The following is a 21,081-nucleotide window of genomic DNA, read 5'->3' as shown; positions in this document are numbered from 1 at the left end:
ACGTGTGCTTAGAACAAATAATTGCTATTTCTCCTTAAACGAAACAACAAAATCTCATTTCAAAATAAGGCCACATATTACACATGCAAATGTTGATAGTGTAATAAAGACTGTATTACGTAAGGAAAACGACGCTGTTCCGAAAGTTATTAAAGGAGTATCACCAGATTTAACAGACTTTCAACCATCTCCAAGCTATGTTATAGTCTCCGAATCAGAATATGTCCCTTCTGAAGGATAATTTATAAAACAACATTTTATATCCCAAGGCGAATTTAATGATCCCGCGCAGCATTTAGAATTGTCGAAAATGCAAACCGAACTTCTAGGTGCCAGACTTAAGCAATGGAACTAATTGCAAGAAAATGTAAACATTAAATTTCGCAGGACTGAGGAAACTAGTTTGTTTGGATCACTTTTCAACGAAAGCACTGAAAATATTAACTTGGCCTACTGCAACGGCGTGGACGTATTATTTGAAGAACTTGGATACAGAAATGTTCCAGAAGATTGGCTATTATTTATTGACGGTTCAACAAAAAGAAAAATAAATATTTTTATATAGTTTCCTATATTTAATTTATATATGTATATCTCCTATTTCCAGCCCTGAAAGCAGTGCTTTTGCATGATGGATCGCTTCCCCCGGTACCATTGGATTACGCTACAAACATCAACGAATCATATGCCAGCATGCTATAGAATACAATACACATAAGTGGCTAATTGTAGCTGATTTGAAAATACAAACAATTTTGAATGGCTTGCAAAGTGGTAACATAAAGTATTCTTGCTATTTTTGTGAATGGGACAGCCGAGACTCTTCTAAACATTACATACAAAGAAACTGGAAACTGCGTTCAACAGCAATTATTGGTGAAAAAAGTAACATAATTATTTCTTAGTCAATCCAAAAGATATCATTTTACCTCCGTTGCACATAAAATTGGGCTTAATAAAGCAATTCGGTAATAAGTTTGCCCCAGTTTGTTAACGGAATGTTCATGGGCAAATATATAAAACATCAATAAAAAGTAATTTAATTTTAAATCAACAAGTATCTTTATTGTTCCCCACATACGGAAATTGGTAAAAGATAACAAATTCATACAACAAATGAAACTTGAAGAAAAAAGGCTTGGAATGGAAAGCGAAAATTATGAGCAGATAGTAAACAATATGTTGTCGGCTTACCATGCAATGGGTTGCAAAATGTCAACAAAATTACACTATTTACATGTTCATTTGGAAAGATTTCCATTAAGTTTACGACAGAGTGATAAGAAAAGTAAAAGATTTCACCAGGAAATATCCAAAATTGAAGAACGTTATATAGGAAAAAAAATCAGTATGCTTTCTAACCACAGCTGAAAGTGCAATACTCACAGCGAAGTTTATAAAAAAAACAGAAATACCAAATTATTTTAAATAAAAAACCAAAAAGTTAAAACGCAAAAAATTTCATAAGTCAACAATTTTTTAACCGATTTTATTCTTCAAACTATTAAATACATATATTGCTTGGTAACTTGTTTGGTAAGAGAATAGAGATCGAGGAAATTTTGTTTTGTGTTTTTAGTGCGTTTTTTTGATATTTCAGCCACTGTTACTTAACGATATACCTTATTTTAAAAGGTACGAATTATAGAAACCCGTTGTAAAAAAAAACAAACAAGTTATGTCCGTTTTAAACCGAAAATGTAGCTTTTTGCTACATAAAATAAGCGTCATAAAATCGCTTATCGAAGTGACCCAGAAAAATTAAAGGTATTTTCGTTTTCCATGGACTCCAACAAAACAGAATTGGTACATTAGAACCCCTGCATATTTTTTGGTGTTATGTTTCGCATTGAAGTCCGATTTATTTTTGATAATGCCTAGTGATTGGTAAAACAGACATAAGTTGAGCATATTTTTAATTGTACAAATTGAATTGTTATTTAATAATACAAATTGCGAGTATGTATTGCGTTCTCATTCACGCATATGTAATACGAAGAAGCGAGAATGAGCCAAATACATGTAAAGTTTTTATCATATACATACACATAGTAGCGTGGGTAGACAAATATCAAGAAAAATGTAAAATGTGTTGTTTTTATTTATCTCTCAATAAAATAATATAATTTATTTCATAATAATTGTTAAGTAAAAGCAATATATTTTAACGAATGTAATATTCCTTCCTTGTTACGATTCAATTTAATATGTATACAAATTACTTTGTTCATTATACTTCTTACAGACGGTATCCACTACCATGAACAGAGGCTCTTTAAAAAAATATGAATTAAAAAATAATTTTTTTGAAGCAATATATTACATGTTTTATCCGCAATTCTGTCCAGTGAAACAATTTATTTTTAATTAATGCAAAATATGTCAATTATTTTTTTAAATTGGTAAAAATGTTATTTGAGAGAAGGGACAACTTTCAAATTAATTGGTCTATTGAGTTAATTACCGCTTTAATTGGATTTTTGAGCTTGTCATAAATCCAAAATTGTAAATGAATAATACAAATTCGTTTAGACATGATGTGCTTATAAGTGTAGGTTAGGTTAGGTAAGAGTGGCAGTCCTTTACAGACTCACTTAGACAATTTAAGTCCATTGTGATACCACAGTAGCGACAGACCAAGACTTTTGGCGGGAATCGAACCTACGACCCCTGCACTGATAATCCAAGCACGCTACCAACTCGGCTACCGAGGCGCCCGCTTATAAGTGTAAAATTCGGCCTAATAGTTTTGTGTTAATGGACACTGAATTTGGCACAAATGTATTTTTTATCCATTTAGCGTTTATGTTCAAGAATGGCTATTTAGGGCTATATCTTTTCTCTCATAAAGACTGAACTCCAGATTTGAAAACTTCAGCTTATTAAAGTCGTATTTAATATAGGATTTTGCAGAATTTTTGAAAAAAATTATAATTTACTCACCCCAGTCAATATTTTGATATAGCTACCATATAGATCGATCTCCAGATTAAACATCTAGAGACTATAAAATGTGTTAATGGCCCTGATGGGTCCTTCTTTAGATGTTGGTCCGAAATTAACGTATCCACAATTATCGGCGTTTTTGGTCTGAAACCCACATTTTTGTTCCAATTTGTCTAAAATTTGGCAAGCGACAATTTCTCGGCATGGTAAAAGTATATTCCAATCCGTGGATAATTCGAACAATATTATATAGTAGCCCCAGCCCAGTAGGGTACATTTCACAAATGGAGATTTTTGCACCGAATTTAGCGAAGTCTAGACGGAATTTAGAATAGATAGACTCAGATCTGGCGAAGGCGGTCTGTCTTCATGTTTAATGGTGACGACAATAACAAAACTTGGAAAATTCTACATTTTTGAAAAATGGTCTTTGATAATGCCGTATATATAAATCGGATAGCATAGAGATAATTTCGTGTTTCTTTAGGAGTTTTGTAGAGTAAGTGATAGAGAATAGAAGTTCGTAACTCATATGTGCAATAAAATGTAATGTTTTCCTTGGGTTTTAACATTTAGAATAGCAATAGTTGAAAGTCGGCTAGGATATATAGACCATTTCCAGCTTTAATTCAAATACAAAAAAGGGGAAAGGTAACGGCAATGTGGAAACTATTGCAATAAGCCAAATTGGCTTTAATAAGGCGAAGTGGATTTGATATAAAAATGCACCAATTTTGCATTTCAAACTCTTCTTAATACTTTACGAAAATACAAAGAAATGATTACATCTTGATGGCAAAAGTCAACGAAAACTTGTAGGAAATGGAGTATCCTACTTAGAAAATTTTGCAAATTTTTGACAAAAAGTCGAAACGTCCAGTTTTTGTAACAGACATAAATAAATATAAAGACGAAAAGTCGACTTTGTGCAAAAAAAGTCGAAAAATTGACATTTGCTATTTTGATAAAAGTCGAAAACTCTAAAGTCGGCTTTTCATCCCAACTTGGGATCCATATTCCATCCCACAGATATATATGACATGTTGATGCAAGCAGAGTATATCTTCCTAAGCCAAGGAACCAGTCTATCAGTCACAGCTTGTAGTTCCACCGTATGTGTATCAACAAGTTGTTCTAGTGTTTCTTCACTGGACATTATCCATACATTCTCTGAGTTCTGAATGTAATAGGTCTCGAGGATAGAATCTTCCTTAGCCTAGAGGCCTCAGGTGTATCCTGATCAGATGATCAGAGAAGCTGTGGTCATCCAACACTTCCCAGCCGCATATTCTTGCTCTTATATCTTTCGATACAAAGGTTATATCTAGTACCTCCTGCCTGTTCCTGGTAATAAAGGTCGGTTTATCCCCTTTATTACAAATCGCCAGATTGCAACTTATAATATACTAGCTGACCCGGACCCGCTCCGCTGCGCCTTTTTTACTTTACATGGAACAAAAGTTTCCTCGGAATATTTATTTTCGACAATTAAAGAACTTTTAGTGAAATACCATGCTACGAAAATAGTATATCGCTTGACTGACAGTTTAACAATATACAAAGTACCTTTATCTAAATCCCATATGATCTTTATTGGTCTACGAATTTAAGTTTGGATGTTAGGTGTACTATTTCAGCCCGATATTATCATGATGTCTGATTTAGGGGTGTTTTCGGGGGTGAGGTGGTCCCCCAGACACTTGGCCCTGAAAAAATATGAGCATCGTCCTCTTCTCTCAAATACCTTTTATTTAAACCCCATATTGGCATTGGATCTTGAGAGGACTTTACAGGATGAGGCGTCCCCCAAACAAATGGCCCAAAAATTGGTTATTAAATACGTTTTCTAATCCCAAATACCTTTCATTTGGGCCACATATTGGCATGGTCGAAAAATGTTTACCCTTTGGGGGGTGTTTTTGGGGAAGGGGGATGCCTTAAATACATTGTCCTACATTTCGATATCAAATTCGTATTCTTCTCCCGAATACCTATATTTAAGCCCCATATTGCGATGGTCAGTAAAAAATTGCGGTATTTGGGGTATTTTGGGGAAGGGGTGGACCCCCATAAACGTGGTCCCACATTTGGATATCAGATTCGTATTCTACTCGCAAATACCTTTCATTTAAGCCCCACATTGACATGGTCGGTAAATATGCCCGATTTATGGGCCCTGAAAATATAACAGCAACGTGCTCAAATTGGATATCAAATTAGTTTTCTTATCTTTAATACCATTCACTTAAACCCCTTATTGAAAAAGCCAGCAAATATATTTACGGTTTGGGGTATGGGCCCTAAAAACTATGAATATCGAGCTTCACAGTCTTGAAGACCCAAATTGTCTTGATGAGCAAATACGTCCTACTTGGGGGTTCTTATGATGGTGGGACATCTCCTAGACAGTTGGTCCCGAATGTTGATGTCAGATTCCTGGTCTACTCCCAAACACCCCTTCGGATTGGGGGTGTTTTGGGGGATTGGGCGGCCACTCAGTGACTTGGCTTTGAAAATATATATCAGATTCTACTCTAAAATACCTCTTATTTGAGCCTCATATTGCAATGGTCAGCAAATACTTCCTATTTGGGTGGTGTTATGGAGGTGGGGTGGCCCCATAGACACTTTTTCCGAACAATGATATCAGATTAGCGCTTTACTTCCAAAGACCTTTCATTTGAGCCCCATATTGCTATGGCCGTAAATTTGCCTTCATTGGGGGATGTTCTCGGTGATGGGCGGTCCCCCAAACACTTGGTCCCACATCTGGATATCAGACTCGTATTCTACACTCAAATACCTTTTGTTTAAGTTCCATATTGCCATGGTCAGTAAATAAGTCCTGGTTTGGGGTTGCTTTGGGAAAGGGGTGGACGCCCATAAACTTTGTCCCAAATTTGGATATCAGATTAGTTTTTTTACTGGCAAATACCTTTCATTTGAGTCTCATATTGCCATGGTCGGTAAATATGTCCGTTTTAGGGGTTGGGGTGGTCCCCTAAACACTTGGTCCGACAATTGGATATCAGATACGTTTTCTAATTGTAAATACATTTCATTTATTTGGTAGGTTTTGGGGTGGGGCTGCCCCCTAGGTACCCCATCCGAAATTTGGATGCCAAATTTTTATTGTAGGTTACTATAAGAGAGCACACAAAATTTCGCTTAAATCGCACCATCCATCTCCGAGATCTGGCGTTTCTGAAAATTATGGTAAGGGGGAGGGTCCACTCCCCGTACGCATCCAGGTGAGAAAGCAGTGGAACCACTTTTCTTCAGGACACTGCCCCGTTTCGATGCCTTCTCCTCCTGTCTCGATTGTGGCAAACGATGGTTCTATTATTATTTTTATTTAAATATTTTGAAAAGGATGATAATTTATATAAAGTATACTCACTTAAAATTATATAAAAATATTAACAATAATGCACATATTATTGTAAAATAAAAATATTTCTTTAGCGATATCTTTGGACGTCTCATGTTAGCTGATGAAACCAATTGTATTGATGAATGTTCATTTAGATCTCGTAAACATTTTTGTCTGAAAAGAAAAATATGGGTTAATTTAAATATTTGTTTAAGTATTTGTTTGTATGAAATCTAAAGTAGATCTTGACATATTAACACGTTTCCACGAAGGTTAATTAATAAGAAGGTACAAATATAGCGAAAAAATTTAGAATTATAGGAGATTTAGATGAACCTTGAAGGCGAGTGCGACGCACTGCTGCCATCGGCACAGTCTTGGATTGACGGAACCCTATTATTTCCATCTGGAAGATCATGTTACACGAATGGATCAAAGCTAGAGGACAGAGTGGGCCTGGGGGTTTACATTGAAACCTAGGGACTGACATCTGTTTTAGACTGCCTGACCATAATACGGTCCTGCAGGCGAAGATCCGGGCGATCACGAAATGCGTGAAATGGTGTGGTGCTAACGCGAGGACGTCGAGTCTGAACATCTTTACCGACTGTAAAATTGCTATAAGGGCAATAACAACCAGGACGGTAAGGTCACGAGCAGTCTTGCAGTGTAAGAAGGAGATTAACGCCTTCTCTGAGGATGTGAAACGGTGGTAGCAATAATCCGCATAAATGCAAAATTCTTCAACATCAGCCTTATTCGTGCCCATGCCCCGACGGAAGAGAAGGACGCGCAGACCAAGGAAATTTTCTACGAGCGCCTAGAGAGAGAATATGACCGCTGCCCCGCCCATGATTTTAAAATCGTTCTGGGAGATTTTAGTGCGAAGATAGGTAAGGAAGGCACCTTTGGTCCAACAGTCGGAAAGTTTAGCCTCCACAAGATAATGGGCAGTAATGAGAGAGAATATGACCGGTTGAGGATGACAGATTTCGCCGCGGAAAAAACGTGGTAGTTAGTAACACCAGATTTCAACATAAAAATATTCACAAAGCCACATGGCTGTCACCCATCAAAACATGAGAAACCAAATTGATCACGCTGCGATGGATGGAAAGCATTCATCCAGCGTGTTAGATGTACGATCGATCCGTGGAGCGAATATACATTCGGATCATTATCTTGTTGCAGCAAATGTTCGTATGCGTTTGAACTTGGCGAGGAGATTAAAGCTGCAAACACAACAGATGGCAGCGGCATACTTCACTCGACTGACCCAACTGCTTGATGGAACCACTTCTTGTTCCGATGATATAATGGCGCAGCGGCAAACTATTGCCCACTCCATGAAAAATGCCGCGAAATCTGTACTTGGGTACCGGAAGCCTCCCCCAAGAAACCCATGGTACCACCAAGAGTGTCGAGATGCTATTGAAGCCAAGAATGTGGCATATAGAGCAACCCTGCAATCAATAGCAACGCGCCAGATGAAGGAGAGGTATCGGGAGAAAAGGGGGAGAGGAGAAAAGTCCATTCCGCAGAAAGAAAAAGGAAATGGAAAGACGTAAGTGTGAGCGAATTGAGATGTACAGGAGTCAGAATGAAGTCCGGAAATTCTACCAAAGATTTAAACATCAAACCGTCCTCCTGCAGAGAAAAAGAAGAAAATCTGGTAACTGACACTGACATTTTACCCAACTACTAGAGACCGACGTTGGCGGCAAAGAGGATACCGCAGAACCAATCAATCATGATGGTTTACCTCCTAGTAAAAATGAGGTCCAACTAGCAGTGACCCGACTGAAGAACAACAAGGCAGCAGGAGCCGACGGGTTACCCGCTGAACTATTTAAGACCGTAGGCGACACGCTGATAAGGCGTATGCATCAGCTTATCTGCGCAATCTGTTTAAAAGAACGCATGTCCGATGATTGGAATCTCAGCATACTATGTCCCGTACACAAGAAAGGAGACAAGATGGAAAGTGCCAACTTCAGAGGAATAAGTCTCCCCCCACCATCGCATACAAGATACTCTCGAACGTACTGTGTGAAAGATTAAAACCTTAAGTCAATGAGATAATTAGGCCCTATCAATGCGGCTTTAGACCTGGTAAATCCACCCTGAATCAGATATTTACACTGCGCTAAATCCTGGAAAAGACCCGAAAAGGACAAATTAACACCTACCATCTTTTTGTTGACTACATAGCCGCTTTCATTACCCCTTTACGTTCAAAGCTGATACGCGTCCCTCAGTAAGAATAGGAAATCATTTAATACCAAACGAGGTTTCAGACAAGGAGACAGCCTATCGTGTGATCTCTTTATTATCCTGCTGGAGAAGATGTTAGGAGATGCAGATGTGAACACTAACTAGTCACTAAGAGCTACTCAATATAATCGCCTATGCCGACGACATCGACATTATAGGTCGGTAACCGGAAGTAGTAACTGCAGCCTTTGAAAGAATCGAAAGAGAGCCAGTGAAACGAATGACACCAGTTTTGAGATAAAGCGAAGAATAATACTGGCAAACAGATGCTACGTTGGATTAAGTAAGCAATTTAGAAACAAGGCCACCTCTCGACAGACGAAGATTACACTATACAAGACACTGATACTACCCGTGCTGTTATATGGTTCTGAAGCATGGGTACTTGTGAAAGCAGATGAGGCAGTGCTTGGAGTATTTGAGAGAAAGATTCTTCGTAAAATATATGGACCAGTTTGCGATAAAGGAGAATAAAGGCGACGTATGAACCACGAGCTGTATGACGACGATAGCATAGTTACACGCATCAAAATACAACGGCTGCGTTGGCTAGGTCATGTTGTCAGAATGGTCGAAGTAGCTCCAGCAAAGAAGACGTTTGAAGGCAAACACGCTGGTACACGCAAACCGTGAAGACCAAAAGCCCAGTAGAAAGATAAAGTGGTGGGAGATACCTCGAAACTTGGTGTCAGAGATTTTAGAATAAGCGCATTAGATCGAGCCGCCTGGAACGCTATTCTACGTTCGGCTAGTGGAACAAATGTTCTGTCATAGCCAGTTAAAGTAAAGTAAAGAAAGTATAAAAGTTGTACATGACTATTGTATTTCGTGGGTCCTACTTTAGATGCGGAAATTGTTCCCAATCGTCGATTCACGCTTTTAACCAGAATTTTGATGTCGATTTCCCCTGTATTGGATTACTCTACTCAAAAAGTAGGTTTTACGCCTTCTTTAGATGCAATCTTGTGTTTTTGATAATTCTCTGATTTGGTATATTGGACTCATGCCAGATGCTTTAACGGTTGTATAAAGCTCTTAACAATCACTTCATTATCGTTCTCGAGCTCTATCAGCCATATTTTTTAGGTCAACGTTTGGTGGACAATAAAATTTCTTTCAATTGTGCCACGTTTTTTCCACACTTTGTTCCACATTATTACTGAATGAGTCAGATTAGATTTAGATAAATAGGTTTATGATTTTTTTTTTCCTCCATAAAAACTAGTTTACCAGAGCCAGGGCATCCCCAAACTATATGGAGGTAATGTCATGGTTTAGCTATGAAATAATACTTTTTTTCTTTCAAAGCATCATTAGTTTTTCCCACATTATATTGGGCCATCCGACTCAAAAATGTTCTTTCTTGACATATCGCCAGACCCAACATTTTCTAAAAAGATGTTGAAAACCCTATGTGTTGTGTAGCCAACTCAAAACTATTCTTTGTATTGCTTTTGAAATACAAAATATTTTGAACAGTATGGGAATTATATATTTCTTTGCTACAGTCGTACACATATAAAGTCAACTTTACTGCCGAAATTTGTGGAATTTGGGACATTGTTACCAAAATGAAGCATCTCTCACTGGACGATAACATATAAGGTCTTCCTGATCTTGACTTTATGACTTAAATTTAATTTGCGAATAAATCGTTTAGAATGTTCCCAATATCCACTATATTATGTATGTCATGTACTATTATATAATGTCAAGTGCCATATAATTCCTCAAAAGACCCACAAACTAGTGAAAAGGTTTAGAGATGTGGGTTGTGCACACAGAAAAAATATAGATCTATATTTGACCGAATTTAATCTATATTTAAACTGCTTTGTAAAAAACGAGGTATTAATTGCTTTAATAATTTTTGAAATGGAAATTCGATTTTCTTTTGTATTTCGGCAAGCGATTAATAAACAAGGCATATGTTGAATATATTTTTAATTGCATGAATTAAATTGTTATTTAATTGTAAAAGTTGTGCATTCATCAAGATTATATTGCGTTCCTTTTAACACATATGTAATGTGAAAAGAAGTGAGAATGAGTCAAATATATTTCTCGCTTCTATCATATATAGACACAAAGTAGCGTGGCAAGACAAAAAAAAAACAACAACAATTAAGAGTGTGCTAAATTCGGCTGGGCGGATTCTTATATACCCTCTACCATGGATCGCATTTGTCGAGTTTTATGCGCGGTATCTCTTTTTAGGCAAACAAAGAATATTGAATAAGAACTGCTATGCTATTGGAGCTATATCAAGTTATAGTCCGATTCGGACCATAAATGAATGCTGAACATTGTAAGAGTCATTATGTAATATTTCGGTTCACTCGGATAAGAATAGTGCCTTGTAGGGGCTCAAGAAGCAAAATCGGGAGATAGGTTTATATGGGAGCTGCATCAAGCTATTGATCGATTCAGACCATATTAGACACGTATGTTGAAGGTCATGAGAGAAGCCGTTGTACAAAATTTCTGCCAAATCGGATGAGAATTGCGCCCTCTAGAAGCTCAAAAATCCAAATCCCAGATCGGTTAATATGGCAGTTATATCAAGTTAAGTACCGATTTGCGCCATACTTAGCACAGTTATTGGAAGGCATAACAAAACACCTTATGCGAAATTTCAGCCAAATCAGAATTGCGCCCTCTATTGGCTCAAGAAGTCAAGATCTAAGACCTGTTTATATGACAGCTATACTAGATTATGAACCGATTTGAACCATACTTGACACAGTTGTTGGAAGTGGTACCAAAACACTACGTGCTAAATTTCAATAAAATCGGACGAGAATTGTGCCCTCTAGAGGCTCAAGAAGTCAAGACCCAAGAGTGGTTTATATGGCAGCTATATCAAAACATGGACCGATTTCGCCTATTTACAATCCCAACCGACCTACACTAATAGAAAGTATACGTGCATTCAGCGGCTGGCTTTACTCCTTCGAAAGTAAGCGTGCTTTCGACAGACAGACGGACGGGCTAGATCGACTTAATATGACATGGCGATCAAGAATATATATACTTTATGGGATCTCAGATGCATATGAGGTGTTACGAACAAAATGACGAAATTAGTATACCCCCATCTTATGGTGGAGGGTATAAAAATGAAAATAGAAAGTGTAGTTTTTTATACCTCTCCGTAAAATATTATTTATTTAATTATAATTTCAAAGTAAAAAAATATTAAATTTTTTGAAATCAAGCTCGAGGTCATCAGATTTATTTATTTATTCGATATTTCGCCCATCCGTTGGTGAGCATTTTCAAGAAAATCGAACAAAAAAAAAACATATACACATAGTCCATAAAGTCTGCGTTCATGTGACAATTTAATTTTTAATGATTAAAAAACAACATAAAAAATAAATAAAGTTAAGTTGTATTGTATATGTTGTTTCTTTATATTTCTTAAATTAGAAAACAAAAACAAAAATACAAGTTTGCTTTTGCTTTTTTATTCTAACGGTACTTTTGTCTCATAAGAAGAAATTATGACAACCAAAAAGTCTGCGTTCACTTTGTTTACTTTGAGAGTACCGTTACTTTTTATGATGCTTGTTCTTATTTTTGATCAGTTTCATTTCTTTATCATAATAAGTGATAGTTACACGTGTTTTTTTTTTCAAAAATTAATAAATTTGGAAACATGGAAACTAAAGGAAATATGCATATCTGAAAGAGAAATAATTATTAAATTGTGGAAAGAAGGACAAAGCTTTAGAAATATTGTTGGAACAGTTGGAAGAACGTACTCTTCTGTCCAGCGCGTAATTAATAATTACAAAGAAACCGGCATTATAACTTCAAAGCCTCGGCCTGGCCGTCCAAAAAAATTATCCGTTAGAGAAGAGCGCAAAGCGATTAATATGGCAAGCAACAACCCTCGTATAACATCAACCAAAATTGTTGAAAATGTTAAAACAACGTTTAAAAAAAGCATCTGTGCCGAAACTGGAAGAGTTGCTCGAAGAAAGCCGTATATTTCAGTCATAAACAGACAAAAGCAGATTGCATTCGCTAATACTTTCATCAATAAGCCTCCTGAATTCTGGAAACAAATTATTTTCTCCGACGAGAGTAAATTCTGTATTTTTGGCATTAAAGGTCGGCAAATAGTGTTACGCAAGTCCGGGACTGAGCTAGAAAAACAAAATTTAGTTGGAACGGCGAAGCACGGTGGTGGTGGAGTTATGGTGTGGGGGTGTATGGCTGCTAGTGGAGTGGGTCAATTAGAATTTATTGAGTCCAAAATGGATAAGTGGGGTTATCTCAATATTTGGAAAAAATTTGAAACCAAGTGCTGCTAACCTAGGGTTAGCAACGACATTTTGGTTCCAACAAGATAACGATGCAAAGCATACATCGGAGGTTGTTAGGCTTTGTTTTCTATATAACACTCCAAAGCAGCTTAAAACACCACCCCAATCACCAGATCTCAACCCCATTGAGCATCTTTGGGATCTATTGGAGAAAAAAATTCGTCAGCACGTTATAACCAGCAAGGAGATGTTACGAAGTGTCATGCAGGCAGAATGGGCGAAAATAACATCTGAGGAAACAGAGAAGTTGGTAAACTCCATGCCAAATAGACTGAGTGCAGTCTTAAAACAACGTGGCTATCGTACCAAATATTAGGAATGTGTTAATATGTTTTTATTTTGTGTTTAAATAACTCTTTTGTTTATTTTTAATTACTGAACACAGACTTTGTGGTGCTTATATTTAATTGTTATCATATTTAAATCGCTCTAGAGTGAAAGTGCTTAACCTTAAACTTAGAATTTTGTTTTTGGTTTTTTTTACTGTTAGGAATATGAAGAAAAAATATATGTCATAGAGTTGATTTGATTTATAATTTTATTTTGTGTTCTTTAACCAAACATAAAAGTTTGTCAGGTGAACGCAGACTTTATGGGCTATGTGTATGTTAACAAACCACAATAATCACATCTTGTGATGCTAACTTACAATCATTAGAGTAACAAAGAACACAAAGAAAACTTAAAAGCTATGCAACCATTTTCACTTGCCGCTGTCTGTGTTTTGTCACTGATTGTTCTTATTGGACTTTGTTCACTCTGTTTATTAGCAATTTGTAGTTGCTGGCACATCCATCCGTGTCTGCTTTGTAGTTCATGCGCCTCGTTGTTGGCATGTTTATATTAATATGCAGTGTTTTTAGCATCATTCTATAACAAGAGAATGATGATGCTAAGCTTATTTCATTATACAATACTCCCACTCTCTCTAAGTCTGGCTGCTTTGTGTTACTCGTTTCTGGCTCTCAGTTTAATATCAGATTTGTGTCCTGCTAATCTTGTTTTTGTTTATTTTTGTTGGTGCCAACATACATCATCGGGCATGTGTTTGTTCAATCGCCGTTGCATTTTATTTGATATATAATATTTGATTTGACCATCTTATTAATCTTCGATTTTGTGTTTGTGAAAATTGTTCTAAGGGTGTTTGTTGTTTTGTGTGCAACTTTGTAATTATTCCCGTCCACGCAATTTGACCTTTCGCAGCGTTCCGATAAAGTAGGCACATAAGTAATTAATTTAAACGATTTTGTGCCTTGTTCTTTGGCTCTTGTAACAGGGTTCTGCTTGAAAAGTGTCTCTATTGTTTTTTGTGGGAAGCTGTTGTTTTTTGGAATTTGTAGTACTTTGCTCTTGTATTTTTTTTTTACGTAAGATATTCTTGAAAATGCTCACCAACGGATGGTCGAAATATCGAATAAATAAACAAATCTGAAGACTTCGAGCTTGATAGCACAAAATTTAAATATTCAAATTAAAAGGTCGAACAGAATAAAACAAACAATAAAAAATTGTGATAAACGTTACACTGAAATAGTGAAAAGCGAAAAAAATTAGAATGTGAACAAAGGACGAATTTCAAACGCAACAAATTGGAGGACACGTTAGATTGAAAACGTAGTATTTATAAATGTTATTAGCATTATCTTATATTAATAGTTTATTGGAAACCGCGCCGAGGACGGAAGATAACATTTTTGAATCTAGATTTTGTGGTATTGTACGCAAAATGCTAATATTGGTGTTTTTACTATTCATTTTAAATCTTATATATAAAATTGAATTTGTGTTTGTTTGTATGTTTGTTTGCTTGTCGATTTGTTTGTTCCGTATATTTTGAAATTTTCACAGATTGTGTAGGTTGGTCTGGAAGGAAACATAGGCTATATAATTCTTTGATATCGGACGGGAGGCGGACCCTCCCCCTTACCCCAAAAGTAATGCAAATTTTGCCCATGAACATTCCACTAAGGAACAGGGGCAAACTTCTCACATATCAATGAGTGCAGTCCGATTCAAGTTTAAGCTCAATGATAAGGGGCCTCCTTTTTATAGCCGAGCCCGAACGGCGTGCAGCATTGCGACACCTCTTCGGAGAGAAGTTTTACATGGCATAGTACCTCACAAATGTTGCCAGCATTAGGAGGGGAAAACCACCGCTGAAATTTTTTTCTGATGGTCTCGCCAGGATTCGAACCCAGGCGTTCAGCGTCATAGGGGGACATGCTAACCTCTGCGCTACGGTGGCCTCCCAAAAGTACTACCCAAAAATAAAAGTGGACCGATCGGGATAAAATGGGACTCAAATGAAAGGTATGCAGGAGTAGAGAACGTAATTCGTATTAAAAATTGGGTCTAAGTAGCTGGGGGGCCGCCCCAACTCCAAAACCCCCTAAAATAGGTTGTTTGGACGATCATGACAATATGGGATTCAAATAAAAGGTATTCGGGAGTAGATTGTGAATATGGTCAGGAACGACAAATAGGTTTTATAGTTTGTTGATTTCGGAAGGGGGTGGACCCACCCCATTTACCCAAAAACAACACCCAAAATCAAAAGTGAGACAATATGGGTATCAAATGAAAGCTATTGGAAAATACGAATATGGTATTAAAATTTGGATCTAAGTACCCATCGGGCCGCCCCAACCCTAAAATTCCCCCAAACAGACATATTTGGCGTTCATGTCAATATGAAAGGTATTAGGGATTAGATTACGAATCTGGCATACAAAATCAGATCGAAATATAGGGGCTCCCCCTTCCCTCCAAAAAGGCTTTAAATGGGCATATGACCCATGGAGACTAGAAAGAGAATATCGCATTACAATTTGAGTCCAAGTACCTAGCGGGCCTCCCCAATCCAAAAACTACTCTAAACAGATATATTAGACGTTCATGTCAATATGGGCCTCAAATGGAAAGTATTCGACAGTAGATTACAAATATGGCATACAAAATTAGGTCCAACTACCCCCAAATGCGCATATTAGCCTACCATGTCTATATGGGACTCAAATTAAAGGTATTTGGGAGTAGACTACGAATATGATATACAAATTTAAGTTCAAGTCTAAGTTGCGCTTTTCTTTCCAAAAATAAGTCAAATGGGTTGATTGACCCATTATGACAATATGGGACTCAAATGAAAGGTATTTGAGAGTAGAAAAGAATTTGATATCCAATTTTGGAGCGAAGTGTTTGGGGTTACACCCTAAAACGCCCCTAAACTGAACTTAATTTCCGATTATGGCAATATGGAGCTCAAATCAACAGTATTTGGAAGGAAAGAACGAGTTTGATATCTATTTTCAGGCCAAAGTACCTTTTGAGGTCAAGTCTTTTACGGGTCGCTATTATCGAATCTCTAAGGCATACGTTTGTGTATTTGTCTGTTTTTCTACGAAGGCAATAGATTTTGAAGCAGTGTCGGATTTGTCATCTGCTAACTTTGTAGCAGCATTTCAACGCTTTATTGCTCGTCGTGTCTGTCCGCACACTCTCTGATAATGGTACGAATTTCGTGGGTGCTTGCAGAGAAATTGAAAATCCTTCAAAGATTTCATTCGTAGGAATTCTAGTGTTGCGTCCGACAAATTCAATCAACAGGGCCTATCGTGGCGTTTTATCTCAGCGGGAGCACCTCAAATGGGAGGTCTTTAGGAGGCTGGTGTAAAAAGTTTTAAGGCACATTTTAAGCGGCAATTTGGTGATGTGAAGTTCATATTCAATGAATTATCGACTGTTTTGGCTCGAATTGAGGCCTGTTTCAATTCTCGACAATTCGCAGGAGCTTGATGCGTTGATCCCCGGCCACTTTTTGATAGGCTCTCCTTTGTTGGCTGCAGCTGAGCCTGTTATTTCTGAAAAGCAGTTGTAGTTAGTTAATCGAGATCGCAAAATACAAGCCGTAGCGCAGCAATTTTGCTTCCGTTCGAAGGAGGATTATTTGAAAAGTTTGTACATACGCCACAAGTGGAAATTTCCAGAACGTTATATCGTGGTAGACGATTTGGTTGTTATTGGACATCAATAGCTACCTCCAACAGCATGAAAACTAGGTAGAGTCGTCGGTGTCCACCCGGGTGTGGATGGCCATGTTCGCGTCGCAGAGGTACGTGCAGCATGCGGCGTTATAAGGCTACCTATCACAAAGTTGGTCGTATTGGCCAACTCTTCGACAGACTCCTTGTAATTTGTATATTTTCTCGGATGATGATGATTTGGAAGATTTCGACGAGTTGATGGAAATGTGAGATGATGATACTGCACGGCCTGAAGTTGTCGGGGCCATCGTTGAATTCGTGCTAGAGGATCCGGTCGTGACGGCCGATGTTACCGTCGTGGAAGCACTGCCCGTTATACCAGTGGAACTGAAAACCGATAGGGAAATTGCCGTTGAACCGAGTGTCCCTGAGTCTGCTTCTGCGCAGTTTGTATGTAGAATTTGCAGACGCCGGTATCCCTTGAGGCATTGTAAAAAGTTTCGCGCTCTCTGCTATGAGAAACGGATACGCATGGTGATAGTCCACCGATATTGTTCGCGCTGCTTGGTCCCTTCCCATTAATCAAAGAGTTGTCCAAGCACAAATAGTTGCTCAAAGTGCTCCGGAGACCATAATACCCTGCTTCACTCTGGCTCACCCAGGCCCCATCCGGGCAACAAACCTTCGAGGCATTTGCCTACTCGATCTAACCGCCAACCTGGAGGAGCCAGACCTAATCGTTCGTCCGCTGAAGTGGTACGCTCATCTGCAGATTTTGGAGGCACTGGATTCTTTCCCTTCATTGGATTCTTTCTGGCATCTCTCTTCTTGTAAGGGCAGTGATCGATAGCTGTGCCAGATGCAGGCAGATATGCAGCTCTATGGTTAACCGTTTTAGACTTCCGATCTTAACATTGATGGGGTCCAATTGTAGGTTGACCGCATCGTCCGTTTATGGCCCTGAGCAGCGAGTATGCGATGTAGGTCTCGTTTTGACCCCAGCAGAGTCGATACCCGAACGGATCAAGGAATCCTTTCTAGAATTACCGCTTGCTGATCCGAACCACAGAATTCGGTATACAATTTTCGTTATTCCATTTGTAACACATCAAAATAGTGACCTGAGACCCAACAAAGTATATCTTTTCTTGATCGTCTTGACATTCTTAGTCGATTTACCCATGTCCGTCCGCCTGTCTGTCGAAAGCACGCTAACCTTCGAAGAAGTAAAGCTAGATGCTGAAATTTTGCATAAATACTTCTTATTAGTGCTGGTCGGTTGGGATTGTAAATAAGCCGAATCGGTCCAAGTTTTGCTATAGCTGCCATCAGGGACGTAGCCAGGATTTTATTTTGAGAGGGGCCAAAGCCACATTTTTTCAAAATCGAAAATTTCCTAAATTCTTCTGTTACTGTGGTAAAGATACCTCAATTTTTTTTAATTGTGTTCGCTATGGATGCAGGAACTGCCCCTTGGGGGTTACATTAGGTCATAAAGTCAGAGCGGAATTTCTTACTGATTGCAAACACAATATTTATAGGCCTTTCGAATATCTTAGTTTTATAGAGAAACATTTTGGAGAATCAGCTTCAATATTTTGATGAAATTTTTTTCATTAGCGGTCATTTTTGCTCTCAAACTAGTTTTAGCTGGTCATTGTTTGTGTCGGTCTATTGGCTTTAAATTACTTTTATTTCCATAAAATTTTACGCAAACAAACTGAAAAATTAGGCAACTATAAATGTTATACATTTAAAAAAAATTAATTTGGACCAATTTTTACGAAGAACCATCTACATTCTGCTTAAATGATGTCTCTAATTTCTTTTCAGAATTTTATTAAAATCGATCGAAAGTACGATTTTGATGGAAAAGATGTCCGATAAAAATTTTATCCAACTATTGCCGTATATGCTTATAATTTGCATCATGTCTTTATAAGTCCTAAAGTTTTCCTAATTTATTGGGGATAAAACAAGTAAAAAGGCAATAAGTTTGGCCGGGCCGAACTTTGGATACCCACCACCTCGGGTATATATGTAAACCGCCTTTCGTTACAATGCGGTGAAAATTTGATAACTAAAGCACCCATATTCGGCACGGCCATTGAGAGGTCTAATAAATATAAGTCACTGTTCAATTTTGTAGAACAAATTATTGGTCTTTTTTGCAGCTATATCCAAATATAAACCGATCTGAACCATTTAAGATGTCGAAAAGCCTAAAATAAGTTTTTGCGTCAAATTTCAACGAAATTGGATAATAAATGCGAGTTTTATAGGGCCAAGACTTTAAATCGATATATCGCTCTATATGGCATCTATAACCAATTCTGGACCAAATTAAACAAGGATATAATAATCATTTATATTATAACTCCACTATTTTATTATAACTCCACTACTATATCCGTAGTTATATCTTAATAGTGGCTGGTCTCGATCATATTTTATTCAGGTCCCGAGAACTCATACACTAGCAATATTTTCAGACAATAAATCTACTTTCTATGGGATTAAGACCCTAAGATCTTGGAAGATAGTTCTATATGACAGTTATGTCTATATAGTCTAATCAGACTCATACGTGGGCCGGATGTTGAGAGGCTTAAACCAACTCACTATTTAAAATTGCGACGAAATCGGGTAATAAATAAAACTTTTATGAGATTCAGACCCTTAATCGGCATATCGGTCTATATGACAGCTATATCTAAATACATTCCGATATTTACCATATTTGGGTCAGATGGCGGGTGGCTTAAAACAACTCACTGATTCAAATTTTAGCGAAATTGGGTTATAAATACAGCTTTATGGGTTCCATACCCTCAAAACGGCAGATCGGTCTATATGGCAGCTATATCTAAACATAGTTCGATCTGAAAGATTGTATGGCTTATATCGGGAGGCTTTAAACAACTCACTATTTCAAATTTCAGCGAAATCGGGTAAAAAGTAAAGCTTTTATGGGCTTCAGACCCTTTATCGGCAGATCGGATATTTAGTTATATCTAAATATGCTCCGATCAAAACTATATAAGGGTCGGATATCGGAAGGCTCAAAACAACTTACTGTTTCAAATTTCAACGAAATCTGGTAATAAATACAGTTTTTATGAGCTTCAGACCCCTTATCGGCAGATCGGTCTATATGGCAGCTATACCTAAATATAGTCCGATCTAAAACAAATTTGGATTCTATGTTGTGAGTCCTGAAACTACTCACTTTTTTCAAATTTTAACAAAATCGGGTAATAAATAAAGTTTTTATGAGCTTCAGACCCCTTATCAGCAGATCGGTCTATATGGCAGCTATATCTAAATATAGTCCGATCTGAAACAAATTTGGGTCCTATGTTGGGAGTCCTAAAACTACTCAACCTTTTTATCGCCCAAAAGAGTTTTCGACTTAGACATAATTTCCCCAACAACCCCTGACGAATGCATGTCAGTGGCCACCGAAAAATGCGTGTCAAAGAGTAGTTCCAGTGTTTCCATACATTCTCTGACTTCTGAAAATATCCTACTGTAATAGGTTTCAAGGATAGGATCTTCCTTACCCAAGAGGCCTCAGATGTATCCTCCACCGAGCTGCAGAATTCCACCCAGGGTTTGTTCTAAGCCTGTTTCAGCTCGCCCTTGTATTTTCTTAGCTCAGCCTTATAGACGTCCCAGTCGTGTAGTGGCCGTGTGACTTTCGCCTTTTCAACAGTTTTCTGCAACCCTTACTAAGCCACCTAATTCTCGGGTCCACCATGGAGGTTACTTTTTGACTCTGATTTGGTTCTAGGACATACACATCATTAAGGGTCTTCGTGATCCACTTGACCATTATGTATATACTTTGCACAGTTTCCCCTTCCTTTTCGGGTCTATAGGGGATAGTCATGCAGAATAGGAATGGGCAAAAACACCTGCGGATTAAATTTTTACAACTTCCACTTCGTTACTGACCGACTCGGAGCAATAGTAAAGACATAAGGTGGTCATATCGAGCAAATGTGAAGGGGGGTATACTAATTTCGTCATTCTGTTTGTAACTACTCGAAATACTCATCTGAGACCCAACAAAGTATATATATTCTTGGTCGTCTTGACATTCTAAGTCGATTAAGCCATATCCGTCCGTCTGCCGAAAGCACGCTAACTCCTCCTTCTTCCTATT

At 37.7% G+C, this 21,081-nt stretch overlaps 1 protein-coding gene and 1 long non-coding RNA gene across 3 annotated transcripts in view; one reads left to right on the top strand and one right to left on the bottom strand.

Moving 5' to 3' along the window:
• Positions 1–1,050, top strand: part of LOC131998016 (uncharacterized) — a 41,063-nt gene extending 40,013 nt beyond the window's left edge. The window contains exon 2 of the long non-coding RNA XR_009398491.1: positions 608–1,050. This is a non-coding gene — a long non-coding RNA (uncharacterized LOC131998016). The remainder of the gene's footprint in view (positions 1–607) is intronic.
• LOC106092729 (glycoprotein 3-alpha-L-fucosyltransferase A) overlaps positions 1–21,081 on the bottom strand; it is a 176,034-nt gene that overhangs the window by 31,801 nt on the left and 123,152 nt on the right. For both annotated transcript variants that reach the window (XM_059369903.1, XM_059369905.1), the window contains exon 2: positions 6,347–6,493. In XM_059369903.1, coding sequence (XP_059225886.1) covers positions 6,347–6,432 — 86 coding nt within the window. In that variant the 5' untranslated portion in view covers positions 6,433–6,493. The remainder of the gene's footprint in view (positions 1–6,346; positions 6,494–21,081) is intronic.

The sequence above is a fragment of the Stomoxys calcitrans genome, chromosome 1 (assembly GCF_963082655.1).
Source record: "Stomoxys calcitrans chromosome 1, idStoCalc2.1, whole genome shotgun sequence".
NCBI classification, from domain to species: domain Eukaryota; kingdom Metazoa; phylum Arthropoda; class Insecta; order Diptera; family Muscidae; genus Stomoxys; species Stomoxys calcitrans.
Note: the sequence above shows the minus strand (reverse complement) of the source record. Positions and strands in the feature narration are given on the sequence as shown.